Source organism: Polypterus senegalus, chromosome 16, assembly GCF_016835505.1.
Source record: "Polypterus senegalus isolate Bchr_013 chromosome 16, ASM1683550v1, whole genome shotgun sequence".
In the NCBI taxonomy this organism is placed as follows: domain Eukaryota; kingdom Metazoa; phylum Chordata; class Cladistia; order Polypteriformes; family Polypteridae; genus Polypterus; species Polypterus senegalus.
Window position 1 is genome coordinate 87,061,970 of NC_053169.1, and position 26,757 is coordinate 87,088,726.

Sequence of the window (26,757 nt, forward strand, 5' to 3'; positions counted from 1 at the left end):
AAGTCAGTGGCCAGTAACATATACAGGGTGACACTGAAAAATGGGAACTTTTGAAAAACCCAATAAAAATAGAAGAAATCCAACAAAAACATTTTATTGACAGCAGTTGAACCACGACAACTTGCCTTTTAAGAGACAGTAATCCAAATTATCAATGTCTGAAAATGACGTCCTGTAGATGGCGTCCTCCTGTACGTATGCATTCTTCCAATCTGCTGTTGAGGTTCCCCATTGATCGCTGCAACATCTCAGCTGGGATACCACGAATTTCGTCTTGTATTCTTTGTTTCAATTCATTCAGTGTCCTTGGCCGAGTCGTGTAGACCCGACTCTTAAGGTAGCCCCACAAGAAAAAATCACAAACGGACAAATCCAGTGATCTTGAGGGCCAGGGAATGTCACCGAATCTTGAGAGGACACGGTTACCGAACAATTCTCACACAGCTGCCATTGATTGCTAGATTACTAAATGGCGAGACTGTTTACAGCTCAAGGTCCCTGTTCAGCAGTGCTGCCAACTGTACATGGCTGCCACTACGCATTTCAAAAGTTCCCGTTTTTTGGTGTCACCCTGTATAACTTGACAGTGACAGGACAAGGGTTGGGGCAAAGCAGAGGTACAGCTAAGCAGAACCATGTCATCAGGAACTATCAACCAGCAGAAAAGACCAGACTTATTCAATTTCAGTTTGCCTTGTAGCTTTGGGTAGCAGTAAAGTCGCATGAATTAAATGAATCTCCTTCAAATACACAAAGAACAAAACAAGAATGTAGTATGATAGCACATGAATGAACTGTATTCTGTGAAAAAGAGAACGTAATGCAAAACAAAAAAACAACAAACACTAAAGTGACAGGCCAAACAGTGTGAAAGGTCCTCGACTTTTATACAGCAATTTATTTTAAATGTGTCTTTAAAATACAATGAACCGGGATTTATGAAGTCTCTCGTTGGAAAGTTTGATGTTGCACCACCCTCTGGTGGTTACTTTCTGTATTAGCACTTTTTCAATTGTATGCCCAGGAAACCCACTTTTTCTGTTTCTCTTTTTTTTTTTCAACCCACTTATCCAGTTCAAAGTCACACAGAGCAGCAAATTATTTTATACAGCATTGTGCACATGGCAGGAACCAGACCTTCAAAGGTGTCCTTCCAGCACAAATCCCAACGTCCTAACCTGGAGACATGATAACCTAATTTGCATGTCTTTGGCATGTGGAAGGAACAGAAGAGCACCCGCGGGGAAAACCAACGCAGAGACAGCGAGGATGTGCAGTTCACAATGCAGGGCCAAATGATGCCCTCAGCACAGCAAAACAATGGCGACCCTCCGCCCTTCCATTATTTAGCTGCCAAGACATTAAGCACTAAGATGAAATGAGAGATTCAAAATTCAGTTTTCTTCCAAGCCAGCTCTCACAATTATATTAAACATAAACATTTTTTTTTAATTTGATTTATTTACACAACAAATAGCACTAACCAATATAAAGCAAAGTATTAACTTATAACTAGGACAACAGAAAAAGTGCCAATTTTCAACAATCTTTCAGGCATTAATAAATAAAATTATTATAAGAGAAAAATGTTAATACAAAAACATTGAAAACTATTTTTAATAATAATACATTTTATTTATATAGCATCTTTCCTATTTTTAATCATCCCCCAAAAGATTTTAAACAAAAAAAGAAATCTGATATTATCTACTGAAATGATGTGATGTTAACATCATACTTTTAAGAAGGAGTTAAGGGCATGATAGCTTGGCAAACTCTGTGATACCCCTTCCCCCCCACCCCCCTTGGTGCCCTCAGCGTGTACCCACCCACCAATCACTGCTGTGACAGAGTTTGGGCCAAGTTTCAACTCCAGGCCTCTACAGCTATATCGCTACTGGGCATTGTGCCACCACCGTGCTGCACTTATCCTGCAAAACTTTGTATTTAATTGCCATGGGAAATTGCCAGAGAAGACTGGATCGCTGTTTTCACTCATTACTCTGGTTCCTGGAACTCTTCTACTAGGAAGACCAAGGATACAAATTAAACTAAGGCCTTCACATGTACTATATACCATTGAACGCGGAGGAATTTGTGACTTACACAGATGTAGCATTTAGACTAATTAGTTTACCTACAGGGCCACTGCTGATCAGCCTGCTTGATAAGATGGCCAAAGCAAAGCAAAATAGAGTTACCAATTATGGCGCTGCTTACTAGACAAGATATTTGCCAGAAACAATGGGTGAGCATCTACAATAATGATACAATAATCCCTTATGATTTGCCAGGGTTATGGGCGGCGGACCCTGCAAAAACGAAAATCCATGAATAAGTTTGGAGACCTTGAGTACTGTATATTCTAAATTATTGCACTCAATAAGATGTAAAAAGTTGCAAGAAACACCAGATAGAATGATCTCCATGCAGTCAAATCACGAGTGTAAGACTGGCTGCCAACATAGACTGGCTATATAGATGAGTAGTGTCCTCAGACAAAGGGTGTGGTTCAGCAGTCCGTTAGTGAATTGTCATTTTTGTATATTATTTTTTATTTATTACAATTTGTGTGTATATTTATGTACAGTGGGTATGAAAAGTTCACATACCCCTTCCAAAAATCACAGATTTTGTGTAATAAAAAAAAAATCCTGTCAGAATTTATTCCACTTTTATTACAAAATTGCAATCTTTACAAAGAAGGTGAAAACAAATCAAAAACTGTTTAGTGGAAAAAAATCCTACAAAGTCCTAGTTTGCACATTCTGTAATAACCAAGGATATGGCTGCTTTCAGAATCACCCATCATCTCAAAGAGTGGTTAGTATACACCTGACATCAATTCAGGTGGCTCTGAGCACAGATAAGGTTTGGCTGTTCCAGTAGGATTGTTCTGATATCCCCTTTGCTGCAACATACTCCAGACGCCCATGGAGCTTTTAAAACATGCAAGGGATCTTATCAGTGAAAGGTATCGATAAGGACTGGGGTACAAAAATGTATCCAAAGCATTAAACATTCTACTGAGGAGCATGGTGAAGACAGCCATCAACAACTGCAGAAAATACAGTATGGCTCAACAGTGGCTCTACCAAGATCAGGACATCCCTTCAAGATTAATGAGAAGACAAGGAGAAAACTGGTCAGTGATGCCACCAAGAGGCACAGCAACATTAAAGGAGCTGCAGGATTTCCTGGCAAGTACTGGTTGCTCGCTACATGTGACAACAATCAGTTGTTTTCTTCGTATGTCTGTGTTGATGAAAGCCTTTTCTCACAAAGGAAAACATCCAAGCCTGGCAAAACTTTGCAAAAAGGAATACTCAGTCTCCCACAACCATGTGGAAAAATGTATTATGGTCTGATGAGACCAAGGTTGAACAATTTGGCCATAGTTCCAAAAGGTATGTTTGATCCTCAAAAGAACACCATACCCACAAGCCAAGCATGGCGGAGGCAGCAGCAGCATGATTTGGGGCTGCTTTTCTTCAGCTGGAAATAGGGCTTTAGTCAAGGTGGATGGAATGATGAACAGCTCCAAGTATCAGTCTATTTTGGCACAAAACCTTTAAGCATCTTCAAGGAAGCTGAAGATGAAGAGGAACTTCACTTTCCAGAATGACAACAACCCAAGGCATAAGTCACAATCGAGAAAACAATGGCTTTATCAATGGAGGATCAGTGTTCTGGAATGGCCCCCGCCTGAACCGAGACCCTAATCTGACTGAAAATCTGTGGGGTGGCCTGAAGAGAGCTGTGCACAGTAAATGCCCTCGTGACTTATTCTGAAATTTTTTGCAAGGAGGAGTGGGTAAAAAAATCATCAAGTCCAGATGTGGCAAACTGATAAGACTGAGTGCTATAATAAAATCAAAAGGTTTTTCAACTAAGTACTAGTAAGAGACAAGGTGTGCACACTAATGCACAAGGTTTTTGTGGGGTTTTTTTATTTCCTTTTTTCACTAAACAATTTTCTTACACCTTCATTGTAGAGACTGTAATTTTGCAATAAAGGTGGAAAAAGTTCTGACAGGATTTATATTGGTTTTATTTTTTTATTACACAAAAATCTGTGATATTGGCAGGGGTGTCTAGACTTTTTATATCCACTGTAGTAAACGACAATGGTTAATATTACAGATAAAAAGAGAACACAAAGCCCAACATGATAAATGCACAGGGCACAGTCCAGTTTCACAGATGCAGATGATGGTGGTGTAGTTATGAAGGTAAATCCCCTGTGAAGAGCCTCCTGAAAGATATGTAAAGATTTCTCCTACCGTGACACTAATGTATGTGAAGATTAGTAGAAGCTGGGAGCAATCCCAAATAAAGACATTTTCCAATGCAGACGAAATAACAAAAACACATGGCTACAGGGCAAGAACTTAAATCCAGAGAAAACTGTAATCCAATGAGTGTAATTGTAATCCAATTGTGCAATAAAACATTGAAACAAAAAGACATCACTGACTGTGATCCTGCCAGCTTGTTATGGCTCACTTAAAATTAGTACTTTCATCTTTCACTCAGAAGCCCTTGCAGCAATCCACCAAGGCTGCCAAATGATGCAGTATTCTCAGGGTTGCTGGGATTTGCAGTCCATTTACTGTAAGTAGTGGGGTTACAAAGTTGTCTGCGGTTTTCCGCAATGGGTTGCAAAACTTGCTAAATCATTTCCATTAAATTATTGAGGACAAACCTGAAAATAGGCAGATCCACGTATAGTGAACCCATGAATTGCAAGAGCCAAACTGTATTTACAAATAAAATTAAAGTTAAAGCTAACTTAGATACCCAACAATGTGACGAAAAACAAATCCAAATGACGGGGGAAAAACATATAGCAATACAAAGTACAAAAAAATGATGTTATTTTTTCAGTGGTTGTATGATATACAAAATGCTCCTGGGGCCTCCTATATAACGCCTTCTGTAGAATTCACATTAAAACACGGTATAAGGATAAAACTAGGAATTTGTATATGCATAAAACTGCGTTAAGCAAAGTTCTATGTCCTTTCCCTTTATGTATCCCAATCAACGTGAATTTTAAGGTACATGCACAAGCCTACAGCCCCACCCCGACTCCTCCCACAATTTTGCCTATTTAAATATGCAAATAAATATTAATTACCCCTTCCATTCAGTGTTCTGTGAAAAGACAATGGCAGAAGCACTTGTAAAAAAAAAAAAAAGAAGAATTTCAGTGAATGGGAAATGGAGGTCCTGCTCAGTTAAGTGCTGTTTGGTGGCTTTAGCAGTGGCATAAGCAACAAAAGGAAACTAATAGAGTGGCAAAGCATGGTGGAGGCAATCAAACGTTCAAGTTCAGAAAGTCACAGAGTGTGCAAAATAAAAAAAGAAGTGGTCAGATATCAAAGTCAACGTGAAAAGGTGAGTGTCAGCCCACCGTTTGAGTGTCAACACCATTGGAGGAGATAGTGAAATTCTGAAGCTCACACAGTTTGAGAAGCAAGCTGTTGCAATTAATGGAGAAGACACTTACATGTCTTACCACAACACCAATGACATGCTTTTTCACTTTACAGATAATTTTCATATTAATAAAGTGGAAACACAAGCAAATTAATTTTCTGAAGGAAGGTGCCTTTACAACAATGTGTGTACAGTTGATCACTCCAATTAAATTTGGAAAACCTGCTGCAAATTGTGCTTTGATGTGCCCCAATTCAACCACAGTGTAAGGAAATCTTGTACAGTAATCTCTCCTCGATTGTGGGGGTTGCATTCCAGAACCCCTCGCGATAGATGAAAATCCGCGAAGTAGAAACCATATGTTTGTATGGTTATTTTTATATATTTTAAGCCCTTAGAAACTCTCCCACACTATTTATAAATATTCTCCGCACAGTTATACAGTAAACCCTCGTTTACCGCGGTTAATCCGTTCCAGACTCTGCTGCGATAAATGAATTTCCACGAAGTAGGATTCTTTATTTATAAATCCAATATTTTCGCAGTTAGAGCACTGAAAACCTGTTTACGACCTTCTAAATACGTTTTTTAACATCATTAGAGCCCTCTAGACATGAAATAACACCCTTTAGTCAAAAATTTAAACTGTGCTCCATGACAAGACAGAGATGACAGTTTTTTCTCACAATTAAAAGAATGCAAACATATCTTTCTCTTCAAAGAAGTGCGCGTCAGGAGCCGAGAATGTCAGAGAGAGAGAGAAAAGTAAACAATCAAAAATCAATAGGGCTGTTGCGCTTTTAAGTATGCAAGCACCACGATAAAGCGGCGCAATGAAGGGATCAATGTGAAGGTAGCCTTTCAGCATTTTTTAGAGACGCGTCCGTATCTTCTAAGCAAATAGCCATTGTGCAAACAGCACCTCTGCTCACACCCCCTCCGACAGGAGCAGAGAATGTCAGAGAGAGTGAGAGAGACAGAGAAAAGCAAACAATCGAAAATCAATATGGGCTGTTAGAGCTTTGAAGTGTGCAAAGTACCACGTGGGAAGCATATCGTATATCATTGAGAAGTTTTATTTAATACGTAATACGTGCTCTGATTGGGTAGCTTCTCAGCCATCCGCTAATAGCGTCCCTTGTATGAAATCAACTGGGCAAACAAACTGAGGAAGCGTGTAGCATAAATTAAAAGACCCATTGTCCACAGAAATCCGCGAACCAGTGAAATATCCGTGATGTATATTTAGATATGCTTACATTTAAAATCCGCGATGGAGTGAAGCCGCAAAAGTCGAAGTGCGATATAGCGAGGGATCACTGTATTGTATATCTGGACGACAAGCAGACAATACCATCCCATACAGTTGAGCATGGCAATGACTGAGAAGTACCCAATCAGTCAGCCAGTTCACATTGAAATGCTTCTGTGGCTAAAACCCGAGGGTGGAAAAACTTGCAAAGGAGTAGGCAGAGCAGAATTCCTTAAAGTCTGGCTTTATAAAGCTTGGGCTAGTTTATGGTACAACTCCAAGAGGATAGCTCTTTGAGATCGAAATCAACTTAGAAGCCAGTCGTCGATCTCTAAATACACACTGCTTTCTTCTAGTTCTTCCATTTGTGAAGTCTTCTAACAATGCTAAAGCAGACGTGGTAGTTAATATTTTGGCCATTCTGTGCACAATTATACTGTAACAGATTGTTTACAATCAGGTGCTTTAAATTTGTAAATAATATGCAATTAATTTCGGTGTATTTGCCCGCATCACGGATATGAATATGAAAAAAGATAGGGAAACCACACAGAAGCAGTAGCATTGCTTTGACGCTGGGTTCTGCCCGTTTACAAAACTGAGCAGACACATGCATATGCAAGACCTTAGGCTGCCGTGAAAATGTGCACAGCTTTATGTCAAGTTTAGTTTTTAAACATTAAACAACGTGAGCGTGGAAACAAGCATACGCAAACATTTTTGTGTGTACATGCCGTTTACACGTGAGGCCCCCAGTTACTCACAGAAGCAATTTTAGTCAGTTTTTAAAAAAATAAACAAACAGTGCTCACTCTTCTAAGCTTAAGTTCTTTAACTAAAAAGAGATTGTTGGTTTCTTTGTGATCAGGTAAAACCATTTCAAGGTGCCAGTATTTCAGCTCTCTCTTATATTTCAGCAAATTTTAACAATGCCACCAGCAAATCGGACATCTCATCCAAGACCTGACAGTGAACGTGCAAAAACTACAAGTTTAACAAATGATAGGAGATCACGTAGTCCATCGGGTTCATTTGGTTGATGGACTAAAAGGTCTTCTTATTGCTATCATGTTACATTGACTCACTGGTACTGACAAGAGGTTTTAAAAATTGGTGTAAAATCATGTGATGACAAAATGCTAAATACCATAAATTAATAATGAAAAGACAGCTTTGGTCAGCTAAGGTTTCAGAAAAATCACGTAGGGAGAAGAGAGGGTCTCACCTTTGTCTGGAAGCAGCAGAACAGCTGGGTGAGATAAGGGTGCTTTCGTGCTAGGGCCAAAATACGTTTTTCTGTCATAGTGCAGTCCACATCATCATCCTGCAGAATTACATCCTTTTTGAGGACCTTAACAGCATAAACCTCATCGGTACCTTTTAGTTCAGCCAGCATGACCTGTGGATATAGAAATTCACTGAGGCGCTGGGCAGTAAGCTTTTACTAGGTGTAAAAGCTTTGTATCTGATAGCAGAGAATGGAGGCATCAATTATGAAAGGGGTATGTTGAAGTGGCAAAAACAGAAAGGAATTGCAAAGTGAAGAGATGCAGAAATGATGAGAGTGTGAAAAATTAGAACCCGTATGGTAGGTGAAGGAAGTAGAAAGATGGAACATTATCAGAGGGAAAGTGGGTGAAAACAGCTGCCACAATGAACAGTGGGTACAGAAGTAAAAAGAATCTGTACAACATTTGAAGAATATTACAGGCAGCAAAAGGAAAACAAGAAATACCAGGCCTACGTGAGGAAGAGCAAACACAAGCTTATGCCAGAAATGAAATTGGGCAAAGAGGGACAAAATGGATAGAGAGCAACTGAAAAACAACCAGCCGTTTTTAATAACTGGCTAAGTAGATACAGCAAATACTAAAATATCTCTGCAGTGACTCTCTCAGATAGAGCAGCAGAAAGAGATGTGTATGGTGGGTGTCTGGAAAAAGAAAAAGAAACAGAAAGACAAGATGAAATGAGTGGAGAGAAAATCAGGAAGCATATACCTTGCCAAAGCTGCCCTTTCCTAATACTTTAATGAAGACAAAGTCCTCAAGGTTCATTCGTTTGGTCTGTGCTGCTTTCACTTCGCCATTCTCCCGACTACCTTCTGTGGATGCAGAGGCAGCCATCTTATGCTCTTCACCCCGGTTGTCAAAGGACAGAGCTTTCCTGATGTTATTTTCAAGCTCCTTTATTTCTGATAATAAGACAGAAAGAAGCAAACATGAAGCATAATATAGTTAAAGGCAGGGCCAGCTAAGTGGCTTAGATGCCACCCCTATTAATTTATCTGCACTTCTGGGAGAAGAAAATAAAATCATTCTTTTCTAGAAACACTCCATTTTCACCAGTGAAATAAAATCCAGCTAAACTTAACAGACTCCTGTCCTCACCTTGATCACAAGGTGACGTAGGTGCCGATTTGGAACGATCCTCTTCCAACTGTGGTGTACCTGGGACTGACTGCTGAGGGTCAGCTCCTGGAACGAGCTAAGGACAATACAAGATGTAAATTCATTAGAACTGCTATCTGACGTATACTCATGTTACAGATACAATGGTATATAAAAACAAACACATTTTAATTTATATAGTCATGTGAAAATGTAAGTACACCCCATGAAATGTTTTCTTTTTTAACATATGTGGACATGGCAAGACTTTACCTGCAAGACTGATATTTGGGTTTCAGTTTTAACAAATTCACTGCAAAATATTTCAATTGAGCAACTGAATTTCCTTTGCTTTTATTCTTGAATAAAAACACATTTGTTTAGTTATGCCTTTTATGAAAGTGCTTATTTGATATTTACGCTCAGTCTTCAAACATTCTACACTTCACTTCAACATCATGTTGTCACTACTATAACATATGAAAACTGTTTCTGTTTTAGCTGCATGTTCAACATTTCTTGTCTTGCACTTCCTATGTCATTCTACATTTCCACAAATCGTTACAGACATGAGATGGACGTATTTCAAATCGCGCTATTACATTTAGCTATAAAACTCAGTGCCAGATAAACACTTTAACACAGACTTGAGCTGTGACAACTGTAGCTGGGTGATGCTGAATGGGGGTTTGAGTGCAGGCTGTGTGCTGCTAATTTCCACATTTGTAAAACAAAATCGGTTATCATCAGACAAATGCTGCAGTGTTAAAGCGCTACGAGCCTCCTGGCGTATGTCAGAGAAAACTAAAAATTTTGCAGGCTTCAGGGATGCTAGAAAACTCTAGAAATAAAGTTGTAGATGACCTTCTAAACAGTGGAGTGACTGATTTCCAGTTGTTTGGAGATCTTTGTAAATCCCTTCCTAGATTCAGAGGCATCTGCAAACGTCCTTCTGAAGGCCTCAGAGAGCTTTTTAGATCTTGGCATGGTGATAACACACACTTCAACTACAGAGGGCAAACCAAACTAAATGTCTGAGGATTAAATAAGGAAGCTACCTGCAAAATCCTCTCTAATGATATTCTAATCATCTGTACCTGATCTGGCGAAGGTAATTTTTGGCATTTCCAGTATAGAAAAAGATAGGGGTATGTTTACTTTCTCCACATGCAAAATCTGCAGTTATGTTTATTTAATTTATACAAAGGATAAAACAACGTACATGTGGCATGACATTTGTTATAGTTTATCTCGTTTATCTGTAGATACTGTTTAAATAAAAATCAAATCTTGATATGTCCACATATGTTGAAAAGGAGAAAGCATTCCATGGGGTGTGCTTTTACTGTAAGCCTTACTATCATTTGTTTCCAAGTATCAAACTAATCTTCGATCCATTCCTACTGCCACTAAAGTGAAGACAGTGATGACACCCACAAATGAGCAGAAGGCCCAGCACTTTCACTCTCAATATCCAGTCCTCGGACTGACTCCATAAACAGTGAAGGACACAAGCTCTCGCTGTGTGAAATGGCAGTGTATCAAAGGGCACACATTCAAAGAATGTTAGGTCAGCAGCGGCATCTAGAACACATGACCAAATGCTAGAAGGGGTTATCTATGCCTGCTGCCATCCTGCTGTCATTATTTCCTTGAAGCACATGAGGTGTATGATGTCAAAGAAAGAAACTAGTCTGTGCTCGGAGCCCAGGCTGAACAGCCAAGTCTGACATGGGCATATCACCACAAGGCCCATCTGTGCGTGGCAATCGATGAGGTCTGGTGGCATCTGGACGCAATTACAACTATGAATGTTCAACCTAATTGATGAACCTAGGGTACCTAGATGAGAGAAGTGTAAGATGACATGCAATCCGAAAGAGAAAAAAGGCACAAATATTGAATATATTCATTTATTAACTGACTGAAATGAAAAGAGTAAATCTGTAAATAGTGTAAAGAATAATATTCACAATAATAATAATAGTAATACGAGTAAACCCTTTATTTTTATGAAGTAATTTGGATTTACAAATACATAGCAGATTTTACTTTTCTGAGTAAAAAAAAGAAAATCTCAACAATAAACTTAAACTCAGATTTCTGTTTTCATGGTTCTTTTTTCATCTTACCACCAATAATTTCATGCAAGTATACAACGCGTCAGCGTCAATCAGTCATAAAAAGACCACAATACCAAAAATGGTTTGCCCTTGCAACAGTAAATGTCCTAAAGTCAGGGGAAGTTTCTCCTCATATCATCACATATATCTACATAACCCTACGCGTGAGTCGGTACCAGAGTACCAGGAGCAATTAAATTAATTGGTTATACTTGTTTGCCCAGTATCTCTAATTCCACAGGTACAACTAAAACAATGTAAATGTAAAATGTGTTGTAAATTGGTGGTATAAAAGGATCATTATTATTCTGTTCATCTATGTCAAGCAAATATAAACCAACTAAAATGATTCTTCACCTTAAAGCTGGACAGTCATATCCTACTTAATTCACAGTACAGAGTGCAGCTCCGGCGAAGACAAACTAGACAGGCAGTTCCCTTCTTATTCAAAGCACCCACCTTTTTCCGTCGATTGCCACTATTGATTTTGTCTGGTGTGACTCCCAAGTCTGCCAGCACTCTGGCGATTCCTCGCGCATCCACTCCACAGTTGGGGGCAACATTTGTTTCACAACGCCTATGTACATTCATCTTGCAAACTGTGACAGGCAGAAAAAGAGAAATGAGAACACCACAAGGTAAAACAGCATTGGTTACTGGTTCATTCCCCACCACTTAATTTGACTGTGCTGCTGTTGTAGCAATACCTAAAAAAAAATTCAACCAAGCACTTGTAATCTGTGAGATGCTTTTGTTAAAATGATTTAGCTAAAAAATACATGTTAAGCATAAACTGATACTAAGATACATCTGAAATTAGGAATAGACTTGGTTTTAGCCCAAAGTCAGTGGTACTAAAGGACTAGACATTGCTGAGGACTAAAGGATCTACAATGAGCTAGTGAGCCTTCTTCTTACCTTTACACTGAAGGCCTTGTCGTAGCAAACCCCAGAGGAGAGAGCCGCAGTGGTCACAAAACGTTGGGACTTTGTAGTTATGGATGCTGAACTTATGAGGCATATTGACACTAAAACGTTGAGATCCAACCTACAAGGTAAGTAAACCCAAGAGCGTACATTAGGAGAAGAAATCTAAGAGAACCTGCCTGTTGAGAAAGACAAAGTGTCCCTAAAGAAAGACAGACTGGTGAGACCATCTTTATGGGCACACATTCAGATGAAAAAGCAGCACCCAAATCGACCAGAGCTCCAAGACCACTCCAATCACTACTTACTATGCATGTTAATAAAAGCAAGGTGACGCTCTATATTATATTGTCTAATAGCAGGAGCAAGAATGCTTTTTGTCATTTTATAGTTGGAGTATAAACTTTTGGAAAAAGGAGAAGGCATCCATCCATCCATCCTCTTCCGCTTATCCGAGGTCGGGTAGCGGGGTAGCAGCAGAGAAGCCCAGACTTCCCTCTCCGCGGCCATTTCTTCCAGCTCTTCCGGGAGAATCCCAAGGCGTTCCCAGGCCAGCCGGGAGACAGTCCCTCCAGCGTGTCCTGGGTCTTCCCCGGGGCCTCCTCCCGGTTGGACGTGCCCGGAACACCTCACCAGGGAGGCGTCCAGGTGGCATCCTGATCAGATGCCCGAGCCACCTCATCTGACTCCTCTCGATGCGGCATTCAAGTATAACAAAAATGGATAACAACTGCCTTGCTTTACACATTTAAATAAACTATATTTAAATAAATACTCTTCCCAAAAATGATAATTTCTGTATTTGTTATTTGTAGAGATGGCTGAAATAAAGTTTAATCTCATTTTTACGGAGAATGGAAATAAAATTAGAAACATTGGGCTTCAATGGGAACTCATATTGAATAACAATTTCAAAACATCCATTAAAAAAAATCTCAAATCATTTGTGTGAAATAATCTAAATGTCAGTTACTGTATCATTCATATGCTCACAACATTCAAACGTATGTATTTTTGCTAAATTGTTGTAAAATAAGCTATTTCGGGAAAATCTTGACTAAAATATACTCAAACAAAATTGGACTTTTGAATTGAAGACCAGCCCAAACCCCACCCCTCTAGAACACCAATCACTGGCCAGGAGTCCAGTCCTAGTTCATTCATTGGCTACCTCAACTCTTCATATGAATATCATTATTGCAGCATGTGGTCAAACAGGTGTACAATTAGCGATTAAAAGTAAAAGGAAAGTGAATGAAACCATTATTATCAGATGGAAATGATGCCTCGTATTTGTGCATATCCAAGAAGCTTCAACGAGCGGAAGGTCAGCTCAACAGTGCAGTTTTACAGACTGTCTTTGAACCACCTGAAGAACTGCAGTTGTAGCCTACTGCTAGGAACTTTAATTTAACAAGTAACAACTGACGGGAGAGACAGGCCTGGAATTCAACAGTGCAAGTTCAGTTGAGCACGCCATACTTCACAGTCACGCAGGAGAAGAATTTCTGGAAATTATTATTTAATAATATGTTAGCAAAAACATACCGTACCTGTCTTTGTGAGTAATGTCTTTTTGGATTACATGATAAAACAAATTTGAGAATTTTTTTTAAATGAAGGCTTCGCTATTGTTTAGTTGTTCAGTGTCAGTCCCCATTGAAATTCATTATGTCAGGAATTTAGTTTCAATGTTCTCTTGAACAAAGGACAAACATTTTCATCACCAATCACTACAAACACCACAGGGTGAGTAACAGATGCAACAGTTACTACGTTTGGACGGAATATTCCTTTAAGGTGTAATAAAAAAGATACAAGGAATGCACTTTTGTGCCACAAAGCCGTTACTTCACAGACACCTTTGTTAATATTGTTTTTTTTTTTTTCCTTTCTCTTCCATCAGCTTGTTGCCGACGATGAGGTCACCAAATGTTGCCATCTAGCCCTGTCTGCTGTTAAATCAACTGCTTGCCACAGACTAATGTGCCGTGATTCAAGGTCTTCAATGATGTTATCAATCCGGAGTTTTCGTTGTCGTCCTCTAGATCTTCTTCCTGTTATGTGGCAGTGCATGACTCTTTGTGGTAGTCGTCTTCTGTCCATTCTGTTGACATGTCCAAACCACAGGAGTTGTCGCTTGCACTTCACGTTTGTTCCTGCTGTAGTCTGTCTCTTATGTCTTGGTTTCTTATTCGGTGCATTCTAATTACTTTAAGAAGCCTCCGTAGCCTGCTCATTTCTGCAACTTCTATTCTTCTTTCATCTTCCTTTCTTAGGCATCAGCATTCTGATCTGTACAACAAAACTGGAATGACCGATGTTTCATACATTGTTACTTTTGTACTGATTGCTATATTCTTGGATTTCCACAATTTGTTTAGTTTTCCAAATACTGCAGAAGTGAGTCCGATTCTTCTCTTGATGTCCAATGCACAACTTCCTTCTTGGGATATCAGGCCTCCCAGGTAGATAATACAGTAGTTAATAAAGGTAAACCCAGCAAAAACGAAACATCATATGTCTTACTAGTATGTGTAATACCAAAAAGACAAATGTTTTATGTGTATAACTGACAAAATTTATTTAAAAAATATATATATATATATATTTTACACTAAGTGTGCATTTTTGAGACCTTCCACAATTATAGGTATGCAACTCAAAAATTCTCCATCTCTACTCTATATTCATCAAAGTAAAGAATTGAACACTGCAACATCATGGCACACAGTACCTCATCAGGGGTTGCCTCTTGCTTCTTCAGACCAGCACACTTTGTAATGATAAGTTCATGACATCTTTTGTGCACAACACAGGTACAAACTGGTAGGGAAACAAAAATAATTGAAACACACAATGCCACAGGCACAATAATGAGTTCATTTGCTCTGTACGTCTCACATGTGTAAAAACATAATAATGAGTAGAGGGGGGCCAGGAAAAGTCAAGGTCATCGGAAGGCTGGATTGACAGAAGGCCCAACTCACCTTGACACTGGTAGCCTTGTTTTCCAATGACTCCCCTGCAGAAAGACAAGAATAGAAAAGAGCACTTTATCAGGGTGCAAGCAGGCATGGATTCTACAAAAGAAGAGAATATTCATTTGCACTTGATTGTTTGTCATTACAATTTAACCTTCAAACTGCCAGAAGCGGCTATAGCTGGTTCCCAATGCAATCTGCCAGCATGCCGGAGCCAATTATATTCGGAAAAGTACATTCGATGAACGCCGCAACCAGCTAGAGTCGGATTCCAGTGCAATTTGGAAGCACGCCGAAGCCAAGTATATGTGGCGAAATACATTCATTGAACTCCGCAACCGGCTAAAAGTTGTTTCTCAGTGCAATTTGCCAACACGCCGGAGCCGAGTATATCCGGAGATGTATAGGCTATAGTCACGTCTCAGTGCAATTTGCCAGCATGCAGGGGGTGAGTATATTCGGCAACGTATATTCATTGAACCCCGTAACCGGCTATATTTGCTTCACAGAGCAATTTGCCAGCACGCCGAAGCTGATCAGTCAGTGCCGTACATTTGTTGAGCAGCCAGCTCACGGCCACTGCCGGCCCCGGCAGAACTGCAGCACCACTGTCTCTGGGATTCAGCCGCTGCACTAGACGAGCCTGCAAGCATCAGCGCTTACCTCTTGTGTTTGCGTGCAGCCAGCTCAAGCGCAGTTGGCTCAGTGATTTACTGAATTTCATCAATGACTTCAGTTGCACCTTGAACATATAATAATAGATTGTTGCAGTAGTTTTTTTTTTTTTTTAACGGTTTTTACAGTTCATTTGCAGTGTGTAAAATGAGCCGTGTTGCAGTAATTGTGATGCTCTTTGCATGGGAAAAAAAAATGTGTTCCATTAAAATTTCACATTTCCTTTATGAATTGTGACGTTTACTTAAAAAGTGCAGCTAAAAAGTATTTGGCGTCCAGGGGTGCATTAACCCCCAAGTATGTGGCGGTTTAAGGGTTAAACCTATTAATTTTTATCTTGACTAGGAATGACTAGTTTCTGATTCTCACAAGGTCCACACACGGTATTCATCTGTACCATCCTGTATGTGTTCATTGCTTCTAGCATGCAAGACAAAAAGGATTATTCAGCATGTTTTTGGAAAACAAAAAGCCTATTCCACACCAAGAAGGTCTAGACAAATTTCAATATGAAAGTTAACAATTACCCAAAAACGCATTCCCATGGACAAGCCAAATAACACAAGGCTACAACACAGATTTCCAATGTGAAGGATGGGTGTTTGCATAATCCCATGTTGCTTTTACCAAGATATCTTTGGCTCACATTGCTTGTCAGATAATAAGGCCATGTCTTCTCGTTCTTCATCAGTACCTGACCTAACAAACGCTCGTTTGGCTGAATGGACTCTAATTGCTGCAGACCCATTCGAAAATGTTGTGGAAAGCCTGAAAGGGCAGTTGGGGCAACTCCATGTTAACGTCCTTGGTTCTGGAATGGAATGTTCAACAAATTCACATAGATGTGATGGTCAGGTGTTCACAAACCTTTAGCCATATAGCAGTATAACATTCTCAAAGCCATTTCAATCAAAAACAATTGAATGTGTGTGAAACTTTTTTATGGAGGAAGTAAAATCTCCACAGAGACAACAGATAGTCATTGAATTTCAAACCTGGTTTCCATTGCACTTCTCTGTTGCTCCACTCTAACAGTATAACATGAATTATAGTCAAAGCTCTGGATTCAAAAGTAAATGCCAAAAGCAGACCTTCACAGATGTATCAGGGTCTGAGCAGGCCATACTTAGTGTGGAGAGACTCTTTTGTGTTCATGACTGGTTACCCATAATGCAGAAGGAACATCCTCTGTGGTGAGCTCCAGACAGGATAGATCTCTCTGTGATGACAACCGTGTATATTTGTGTGTGTTTTAAAGACCAGAATCCAATGCCCAATGGGCCAGGGCTCAATCATGTGTCACAGCCATGAGAACACGGCCTGGGGTTGATGTAACCCTGAACACATGGTAAGGTCATTTCGATCTTAATTGTTTATTTTCTCTGTTAAGCATTCAGGACTGAGTAAGGAAAGTTCTTCTATCATACTGTGCCATAGGTGTTGTCTATAAGTGAAATTTCCTAGTGTTTATTATGACAAACTAAAGAAATCAAGCGTAGCAGCATATGGGATACCACACTGTGCTAATAGACATACATGAGGTGAGGTGAGGTAAGGCATCCTGTAACAAAATGACCTGTGTGCTAATATTTAGCAATTGGAAAATTAGAAAAGGCTCATTTTTAGTTGGGAGTGAGGTATAAAAAGCGTGCGTGCATATGTAACACATTTTAGCATTGCATCCAAAATATTTGAAGATGTACTCATACCAAACTCAGGTCGAGCGATTACAAAACCCTGCTGATTTAATCTTCTCTGTTGACAATACAATAGGTAAGTCTACTTCATAATTCCAGAAGGATTAGATGGAATACAGGTGGCTGCAGTCATAGGCAAACCAAAGACAGCCTTGGAATATTTAAATACATTCTCGGGTATATAGTGTTGTGAAAACAAAATATTTCCGCTTGTCAGATTTTCTTCACTGTTCTTCCCAGTGAATGTTATCAGATCTTCCAACAAAACATGATATCAGATAAAGTACAGTGGAAGTGAACAATAATGCAAAATATGAAAAAAGGAATGCAATGCCCAATTCCTTTTGTGAAAATGTAATTTCACCCTTGGACTTAACAATCACTTAGGCTTCCTCTAATAGCAATAACTGCAAAAAAGATATTTTCTGTTGTTATTGACCGGCGTCTCAGAGCACTGTCTCCGTTTCACAAAGGCATCAACACACTGAACGATTGCATGTTTTGGTCCTATGACAGCATCGGTATAAATCTTGGCTGTGGTCTTTAACCATTCAAAAACTCATTTCTTCTTTTTCTTTGGTCATTTTGATGTAGTCTTTTGTGTTTCAACTCATTTTCTTGTTGGAGGACCTACGTGCACCACAGCGTCAGCAGAGGGACTGACAGCTTAAATTTCTTATGAAGAATCTTTTGATCCGGAGTAGAACATCATTGCTGCTTTGACTGTGGCAGGTGTCGCAGTAGGGGGCGCCATCGCTCCCTTGAACCCTCAGGTACCACGCCAAACACCAGGTAAAAGTGCAATAATTATTATTTTTATTACAATAATGTGCACAAAGCACCCTCCACTCCACACTACTCATTAAACAATTACAAATACTCAATAAACCAATCCTCCAGCTCCCAGACGCGTTGCCCTCCTACCACCCAGCTCAGCTCATTGTCTGGGAGTTCCCATGGTCCTTTTATAGTCCCTGACCCGGAAGGCCAACAGTCCACAAGTCCTTATTCCTTCCGGGTCAGGGTAAATAGTCCTTTTCCTTCACCCCGGAAGCCCGTTGCTCTACATGTGACGAACTTCCAGGTTATAGTGCACAAATGAGTCTACTGGCCTCCCGACAGCGACTCCCAGTGGTCTCCAAGGTATCCAGCAAGGCTGCGCATAAAAACTACTTAGTCCATGAGGCCCTGCTGGAACTCGGGAACCGTCCATGCTTCTCGGGAGAGCTCCTCCTGGCGGCCTGGGGGTGAGGGCCAGAATATGAAGCTGGCCATCCATCACACAGGTTATCCAGATTTTAATGAAATTAAGACATTCCACCACCTTAACAAAACCTCCGCAATTTTAGTCTGTTGGCATGCAAAGTTTTACTACGGAATGAAGTGTTGCCTTTACCTCTAATAAAAAAAAAAGAGGCACATGCTGGGTAATTTTTGCACAACACAGAGTGAAAAGTGCAATTTTAGGATTGTTTGTGATTTTTATCAAAAAATGCTTTGCTCCTAGAAATTTGGGAACACGTTCACTCATGGGAAAAGCGAGAGTGATTAGGACAGTATTCAAGGTTGATAATAATGATGCGACTATGATTCTGTGGATTCTCTTTGTCTTAGAAAAGACGTCAGAACTCTTTACAGACTGAGAACGTCTCTTTTCATGGAGGTTTTCAAGAATGTTTTTATCATTTTGAGATGATGTACCTTTGTGTTTTAACAACGTCTGTAATAGTAAGGGTTAAGGTGAGTCCGAACCAGGATAAATTACAGTGAATCCTAACCAAACTAATCAAACAGCTGATAATAATCTCCCTTTAACTGAGCTGACCGGTTAGGATGTAATAATTGCTTCAAACCTGAATATTGAAAATTGTCTTGGGTTCTAAACTTTCAGGTGAGAGGAAACAGGATCTTCAATACCCAAGTTGTCCCAACATCTCATGTATAAATTGTTTTAAATGCTGTTCAGTTTCTCCATTTCATTTCTTTTTACTTATAGTGGTTATGTATGCAATACTTTAGATATGGAATGGTGTGTGGGTGTGCGTGTGTGCCCTGCGGTGGGCTGCCCGGGGTTTGTTTCCTGCCTGGCGCTCTGTGTTGGCTGAGATTGGCTCCAGCAGACCCCCGTGACCCTGTAGTTAGGATGTAGCGGGTTGGGTAAAGGATGGATGATATTTCAAAAGCAGGGAAACAAGCAAACCTTGTCCAATTATATAAAACAGAAATGTACGAATGGCATAACTTAGTTAACCGTTTTTAATGGTGGGTATTTTAATTTTTATTTACTTAATCAAGATATTATATTTGTGTTTATTAAATATTTTTAACAATGAATCATATTAAAAACTAACAGTGATATTAGAATACAATTACATGTATTAGTACAGTAAGCTGAACATTTTTTAATAGCGTTTTACAACATCATGTAGTTAACAATGGAACTGAAATTTGCTTGTGGAGGCTGAAACAGCTTTCAAAGACAGCAGACTCCAAATCACGTGATGAAAAATACATTCATTGATATACTGTTGTTAGTTGTTGGTTATGGAGCTCATATATTTTGACAAAATGTTTTAAAGAAGTACCTGATGGAGAACTAAAATATATGTCAACCTCTAACCATGAAGCTGAGGTCATTGCTAGTTACTCTGCCAGGATTTCATCAATTTGTATTGGGGACTTGTTTTGCTGTCATACATGTGAAAGAGGAACATATACAGGCTCTCTAGGAAAAAATAAACCAATAAATTAATCCATAACACAGGTCGCAATGCAATGTTTCTCTATTTAAATTCACTCATGCTTTTCAAATTGTCGGTTTCAGAAATATGTACAGCATGCTCTATTCGAGGTATCTCTAGGAAGAATGAACTTCTCCTGACAAATCTCCTAGAAGAATAAGTAACAAAAGTCAAGCTACATCCATCAACTGGGAGCCAAGTTGTTTCCTGCTGCCAAACAGATGGATGGACAGACAGACCTGACAAAGATAATAGTTGTGAATGAATCTAAAAATGTGGGACTGGTCTCCCCTCGACTTTCTTGTATACTCAGATATGGGGATGGATATTTGAGGAGTAAACCACAAGACAAGGATTAGAGTTTTATATTATGTACATTAAAGAACCGTCAACAACAAATCAAACCAAAATAATAATAATAATATATTGAACAATTATTATAAAAGTATAGCTGAATAAACCACAGCTGCATGAATAAAAGGTAAAGTACCACTTCCGGTTAGCGGAAATAGCTCAAAAGTTAATAGAAATCCATGTTGTTTACCTAATACGTGTATGCAAAATTTGGTTGACCTAAGTGAAAGCGTACTCAAGATATCTTGTTTACGCACACACAGACAATTCCAAAAATGGTATTTTCAGATTCAGGAAGGTCTAAAACGTCGAAACTTTGCACGATTACAATACTTTCCCTATACTTCGAATACGAGAAAGTAAAAAAGTGAGTGGGCAGACTTTTGCAACATTAGGTTAGTTTGGTTAACATGTATCCTAAATAAATCAATGGAAACAAGATAGAAAAACACATGCTTAATAAAGGTGCATTAGCAAAAAGGCAACAGATGTTTAGCATGTTAGTAAAACTGTCTAATCTTACGAAGAAGTCACAAGAGCAACTGACTGCATGAAACAGATAAAAGATAAGATAACCTAAGAGAGGCTAGTGATTAAACTACATCTAAAATGCGTGATTTGAACTTGTGAAGTGATTCAACTTCGCAGGACACGGAGTACAAGGCTGCTGAATTACATTTATGGACAGAATACACAGAATTTTCCAGTTTATATGGTAATGTTAAAATTGTAGGCCTTAAGGGATCAGAGTGCTGGGCCAGCTACGCCTTTTAAGTTCTACAAAAGATCCAGATAGAAACAATCTACATAAATTACTTAAATATGCTAATGACGTTAGACAAGGCAGACTAGAGAACACCATCAAGTGAGCTAAATAGTTAAGAGATTAACCTGGACGGAATTAAGAGTAGAGCACATATGAGGCAAATGAAGTCTAATATGAATAAAGGGAAAAGTTTTATAAAAATGAAAAGTAACAAGAAACGCTTGGGAGTCCAGTTTCCGTACAGAAGTGATTAAGAAGGCGAATAAGGTACACTGTGCCAGTTCAAGTCGGGTATGCTATGCATAAGCTGTAGGACACATTTGTGAGGTCTCATCCAGAATACTGTAGGCAGTTTTCACACTACTAGAGAAGAGCGACTACACTGACTTCATGCATAAAGGGAATGAGTGCTGAGGAAACACTGAAGGAGCTGAATCGGAGATGAAGATGTGACATGACAGGAGTGTTTAAAATTGTGAATGAAGTAAGTACGTTACATCCCAACTGCTACTTTAAAGTGACTTTTATCAACAAGAGCAATGGGAGTTCAGTTCAAGCTAGTTAAAGATAAATGCCATAAAATCCTAAACTGAAATTGATGAGTGTAAACAAGGCGCTTTATACGCAGAGGCACGTGTTCACACTCAAGGTCTTTTATTTTTTCCTCTTCAGCCGTGGGCACACGTCTTCTCTGTGTCCCACCGGCCCAACACAGTCCAAAGCACAAACACACAAAGAAACCAACACAAACCCACACTTTCCTGCTCCACCACTCCTCCCAGGCAACCTCGTCCTCTTCCTCCCGATTCTGGCCTCGATTGCTGGGAGGCAGGCCCTTTTATACCCCACCCGGAAGTGATCCAGGTGCCTGACCAGCTGGTCTTAATTGCACCTCCGGGTGGGGCTGATAAACCGTCCAGTGTGGTGGCTGGCTCTCTGCAGCACCCCCTAGCGGCCACCCCATCTCCCAACCGGGCTGCTGTGGTGGACTCCATGTCCCATGGAGCCACGGGGGAGATTGAGGAGGAATCCATTGCCAGGGAGAGTGCCCCCAAGCGCCCCGGGGGAGGTATTGCAAAGTCCATGATGGCACCCCCGGGACGTATGCATCAGAGGCGTCCCGGCCGTGCATGGGACCCGGCTGTCCGTCACATGAGCTAAATATCCTGTTCTCATGACATCTTTTTCTTTTATCCTTACATAATTCAGTGGTGTAGTACATCCTGGTTTTCACCTTCACTGCACTTCACATTAATTTCTGCTATGGTCCTTGAGTAGATGATTCACTATTAAACACAGAGATTCTGTGGAATCAAGTCTAGCAATGCTTTGAGCAATATATTGAAGATATGAAATGGGTCTCAACTTATGATTACCTCTTGAAGTGCGTTCCCTCATACTCTTATACAGTGTCAAGCATGTGCGTTGGAGGATCGGCTTCTGGGCAGATGCTAACAGTACCATCTCCTTCTTCTTCCACAGTGCCAACAAGATGCCCAGTGACCTTGCTCCTTTTGGTGCAAGCCCTATAAAGCACAGACACTCCCAGAAGGAGGTTCTCAACTTGGTTATGAGTCTTCTAGAACAGAGAGCTCCTTCCAATCCAGACCCTCTGATCCAACCTAATCAGTAGCAGCCATTAAAGGCTACAAACTGCTGTTACTTTGTTTTCACCACCATCACACACTTGTTTTGTTTTTGCCTTTACTTTTGAGTTTAACGGGGAGAACCAGCTGGCACCCCGACAATTCTTTGGACTTGATTCTTACTCGGACACGATCACAACAGACACACACACACACCCCCATGCCCCATATCCATATTTTTTAAATACTATTTCAACCCAAAAAAAGTCTAACTGAATTCAGCAAGACATGCAGAAAATCAGCTGAGGGAAAATACTTCTGTTCCGTACTGATTACTAAATTTGCCAATTTTATCTAAAGTCATAATACGAGATCACATTGGTGGAGCTGAATGTTTTACTCTTAGAGAGTGGTTCGTAACCTTGGGATCATGGGAAAATAAGATGAGTCGCAATTTAAAATAATCCGAAATTTTGTTAAAATACAATCAAGCATGTTCATTTTTAAATGACAAAAACTGGAAATCTTGTGTTGCGAGAGCCCAGTGTATGAGCATCTGAGTTACAGTTCCTACAGGAGACTCTTGGAGTCAAACCCAAAGACACTACACTCCTGTGCCCACATGTCGTTTCTAGTCTGTATGAAGCAGAGAATGCCTGCTCATTTAATCCTGCCATCAGTGGAGGACAGCAAGCGGCAGACATGAGCAGCTTCATTGAAATGAGGGAAACAAAGTCAAAATCTGAATAAGATCACTCAGCACTTTATTAATTCTTCTTATGTTAACTGCAAAAATGGTCATTATATCTCTAGAATTTGCAGAAGTGTGATATAGGGCGACGCGGTGGCGCAGTGGTAGGGCTGCTGCCTTACAGTAAGGAGACATGGGTTCGCTTCCCGGGTCCTCCCTGCGTGAAGTGTGGGTTTCCTCCCACAGTCCAAAGACATGCAGATTAGGTGCACTGGCGATTCTAAATTGTCCCTATTGTGTGCATGGTGTGTGTGTGCCCTGTGGTGGGCTGGCGCCATGTCCGGGGTTTGTTTTCTGCCTTGCATCCTGTGTTGGCTGGGATTGGCTCTAGCAGACCCCTGTGACCCTGTGTTAGGATATAGCGGGTTGGAAAATGACTGACTGACATCATAAATAAAAAACAGAGAAAGCAAAAGCATCTTTGCTTTAGAAATCAGAGAAAACATTTAAATAAGTAAATAGGGAGGTGTGCAGCTCCTTTGGCCGACTAGACTCTTCGGTTGTAAAAGGAGTGTAACATTACAATTAACTGAGATACCGTATGGTAAATATATTCCCAACACTGAAGTGAAAATCACTAAGGAGGATTTGCCATTAACAAACAAACTAAATCTCATACACACCTACGACAGTCTAATAGCAGCTGGGCTGTCAACGCACTTGTTAAAAGGAGGTCACATTCTGAAACCAGTGTAAAGCTCCTGCTCTTCCGGTAACTGTCTCTTGAATCACCAACCATAAGTGTGGCTTCTAATAAAACAGTTGGTATGTGCGCTCACAATACCCTCTTTTTCATATGGAGTGTTGGTGACTCCAGCAGGGAACACTTAGCCTGGTCTGATTATGCGTCTCAGTGACCCAGTCTACACCATGCTGTAAAAATCACACCGTCCTTTGGAGGAAAAGTAAGATTGAGGTCCTGACTCTCTATGGTCATTAAAGATCCCTGGACATAAACAGTAGGGTGTATCTCAATGTCCTGGCTACATTGCCCACCACAGCCTAGACTTTCTGGCCCCCCAATCATCCTCACGCCCCTTCACCACCTAACAGCTAATGTGTGGTTAGGGTGTGAGTACTGGCTGTCGTCACATCGTCCAGGTAGTTGCTTCACATTGGTGGTGGCTGAAGTGGCTCCCCAGTCACCATGTAAAGCACTTTCAGTAGAGAGAAAAGCACGATATAAATGTAAAGAATTATTATTATTATTACCAGTAACGGCGCACTGCGAATACACTTGATTTGAGCGTTCATAGTTTCACGTTTACCATTCGTTTGCTCAGAGGTTGATGCGCTTCCTGAGCAGCTCTTCTATTCTCCACCCTAGTGGCCCGCTTCTTCTCTTGTTTCGTCTGCATCGTTTTGCGTTAAAACTGATTGTCGGTGTTTTGTGTTGTAATTACTTAGTACATTTTCTTTAATTTTTCACTTAAGCTGGCACTCAAATCTTCAATCTGCCTCAAGAACGATTTAAGATATGAAGAGTTAGGGGAAGTGACGGTGAAGGTGGTAGGGATCAGAACGGCCCTGCTGATCAATGCCGAGAGCTGATTCTACAATAAAATAAAATAAAATGACGAATAACCTTGGAGGTCAATCATCACGCCGAAAGCGGATAGTAGACGTCACGTAGTATATGTGTACCAAATTTCAGGTCAATAAGTCCAACAGTTTGCGAGCTACAGGTGATTTAAAATCCTGGACAGACAAATGGACAGCCACGGTAGCGTATTATATAAGAAGATTATTATTTTGGTAATCTTGGAATGTGTGATAAAATCAAAATCTTATCCAACTCTTTATTCAATTTCTAGCAGCTCTTACATGTTTATTTATGGTTTACCGGATTAATGTCCTTTAATGTCTATTAAACACACAAAAAAAAATTTTTAGCCAAGAGATTAAAAACAGCTGGCACTTAGAAATTATTTACAAATTACAAAAAAGAAACGCTTTGTCTTTACTAATGAACACGACTGGTGCTAAGGGGCTCCATGGCATTGCGCTGCACCATAATGAGATACATCCAACCAAACCTTCAGCAACTGCTCCTCTAAATACCAGAAACAATGGACATGCAGGTTAGGTGCATTGGCAATTCTAAATTGTCCCTAGTGTGTGCTTGGTGTGTGTGTGTACCCACCCTGCGGGGGGCTGGTGCCCAGCCCAACGTTTATTTCCTGCCTTGCGCCCTGTGTTGGCTGGGATTGGCTCCAGCAGACCCCCGTGACCGTGTAGTTAGGATATAGTGGGTTGGATAATGGATGGATGGTTTATTGGAGAGGAATGTAAACCATAAACAGCCCCTGACTGCTCCATGCATACTGCGTCAAAGATAGGGCAGAGATATAGTGGGCCGTGAAGGGGCTGGTTATGGAACTCGGGCATCACTTGGAAATGGAAGCCATTTGTGGTATGGCACTGTTGTGCTGGAGAATAGCATTTGACATAATTTCTATGAAAAGTCACATGACCAGTGTCATAATTTGCTTGCTGTGCCATAATGAAGTCGGAGTCCATCTAATAAACTAAATAGCAAACTGACTATGGAAGAAGCAATAGCAGCACACTGCACTTTGGCAGCTGCTTGGGATGGGAATGTGTTTGGAACGGCACGGTTTTGTAAATGACCTCCATGTAAGGAAGTGAAAAGTGGGCCTTATTGTTGAAGGTGATCCAACACCAATCCAAGGCAGTGTCCAAACCAATTTAAGTGAGACACCAGTCAGATGTAGTCAGTGACTGTGAACAGTCCATAGCAGACATTTCAATGGGCACCGTCAACGGTATACTGCGAGTTGCCAGCCTGCCAGTCAGCGAGTTATCCTGACATCATGACTCAAGTTCAGCTATGCCTGTAATAAATCCATTAACAACAATGACTAACCCGCTGCAAGTGTGACCTTTTGTTGCTGTTCTAGAGGGGGGTCACCACATTATTTTGTGCTTCTCTTTGCCTACAGAAAGGGGAGTCGCTTACTTTGTTCATTTTGAAATTCAGACTGGATGGATACAAAGTTAATATTAGCAACTTTCCGGCACCGAACGGAAAAATACACTGCCTTCTGT

The 26,757-nt window shown here is 40.3% G+C and overlaps 1 protein-coding gene across 1 annotated transcript in view; it reads right to left on the minus strand.

Annotated features, from left to right (window-relative positions):
* Nucleotides 1–26,757, minus strand: part of prkcea (protein kinase C, epsilon a) — a 264,352-nt gene that overhangs the window by 66,495 nt on the left and 171,100 nt on the right. Inside the window, exons 4-10 of the mRNA XM_039738392.1 lie at nucleotides 15,125–15,159; nucleotides 14,872–14,960; nucleotides 12,126–12,255; nucleotides 11,667–11,806; nucleotides 9,085–9,181; nucleotides 8,695–8,888; nucleotides 7,920–8,093 (exon numbers count right to left, since the gene is read on the minus strand). Of these exons, the coding sequence (XP_039594326.1) occupies nucleotides 7,920–8,093; nucleotides 8,695–8,888; nucleotides 9,085–9,181; nucleotides 11,667–11,806; nucleotides 12,126–12,255; nucleotides 14,872–14,960; nucleotides 15,125–15,159 (859 nt within the window). The remainder of the gene's footprint in view (nucleotides 1–7,919; nucleotides 8,094–8,694; nucleotides 8,889–9,084; nucleotides 9,182–11,666; nucleotides 11,807–12,125; nucleotides 12,256–14,871; nucleotides 14,961–15,124; nucleotides 15,160–26,757) is intronic.